Source organism: Acanthisitta chloris, unplaced genomic scaffold (genome assembly GCF_000695815.1).
Source record: "Acanthisitta chloris isolate BGI_N310 unplaced genomic scaffold, ASM69581v1 scaffold776, whole genome shotgun sequence".
In the NCBI taxonomy this organism is placed as follows: Eukaryota; Metazoa; Chordata; class Aves; order Passeriformes; family Acanthisittidae; genus Acanthisitta; species Acanthisitta chloris.
The window spans coordinates 94,906-96,188 of NW_008678499.1; the positions used below are offsets into that span (position 1 = coordinate 94,906).

General features: G+C 44.9%; 1 protein-coding gene across 1 annotated transcript in view; it reads left to right on the plus strand.

Moving 5' to 3' along the window:
• The first annotated feature begins 62 nt into the window (after positions 1–62).
• Positions 63–1,283, plus strand: part of LOC103804281 (mitogen-activated protein kinase kinase kinase MLT-like) — a 37,124-nt gene continuing 35,903 nt past the window's right edge. The window contains 1 exon segment of the mRNA XM_009076884.1: positions 63–229. Coding sequence (XP_009075132.1) covers positions 63–229 — 167 coding nt within the window.

Here is a 1,283-nt window from a genome sequence, read left to right on the forward strand (position 1 = left end):
CGCGCACCCGCAGCAGCTGCTGTGCGACGCGGCCCTGGGTGAGTACCGCGCGGCGCCGGGACATGTCCCGAGCGATACCCGAGCGATACCCGAGCGATACCAGAGCGATACCCGAGAACTGCCCCGAGAACTGCCCCGAGCGATACCCCAAACGCTCCCAGAGCGATACCCAAGCGCTCCCCGAGCGATACCCGAGCTCTGCCCCGAGCTCTGCCCCGAGCTCTGCCCGGCGCCCAGCCCCGCGCCCTGCCCTGCCCCACGCCCTGCTCTGGAACTGCCCCCCCTTCCCTCCAAATCTGTGCTCCAAGGCTTGGGACAAATGTCAAGTACTTAAAACTTCTAAAAACTTATCTCTTGACCACCGTTGTTCAGGCAGTCTCTGGGCATTGTATTGTGGTTTTCATAGAAGGCAGAATACTAGGAGGAAATACTGGAAGGAAAATATCCCCCAGTGAGGGTTTTTTTATACACCTCTATATGGTAAAAGTATTTATTTAAGACACGAGAAAGTGCTCAAGTGGCTTTAGGAAAAACAAATAACTACTTAAATCTTGCCAACACAGCAGAATAAAAGCTGTGCTAGCTGACATTTGGTAACAAACTTATATTCTTTTACTAAATCAATGAATTTCTTGGAGTGTGGCTCAGGTGCTCAGATCAGAAATGTCTGAAAAAGTGTTAATGAAAAGCCATGTAGAATCAAAAAGCTCTTTGGCACTATCAAGTAATGAAAAACCTTCTTACCATGGACACTTGTGTTAAAGATAAACTTGGCGTTTTTTGTGGGAGAATAAACAAGGAAATATGAGAGAGAAAATCCAAATTCATGATGGGACATGATTTGCCTGAAAGCAAAAATGATTTCTGAATTAAGCCAAAATGAAAACATGAAGCACAGAAGAAGCACAAGTCATGTGGGGACTTGCTCAGAAGCAGGGTGAGAAGGGGTGCTCTCCTACCCAAATTCTGCTAACAGCTCCCTTCCCTGCTGTGAAACTCGTGTCTGTGTGGAGGCATTCATTAATATTAAGCCAAATTAACAGAAAGTATTCAAAAAATATGCCACCTGAAACAGATGAAAGATGTATAAAGTAATCCCAAAGGATAAACTAAACCAGACTAAGACCATTTCTGGGGACAATTGCACAGAAGTTTAATGTGTTTTACCTTCTGCATTGAAAAAGCATTGCTTTTAACCATTGCTTTAATTTTTTTTATGTTTCTGGGGGTTTTTTTTATCCCGTAGTGATTTGCAAAGAGATAGTGGAAGCAGCAATAGGGAA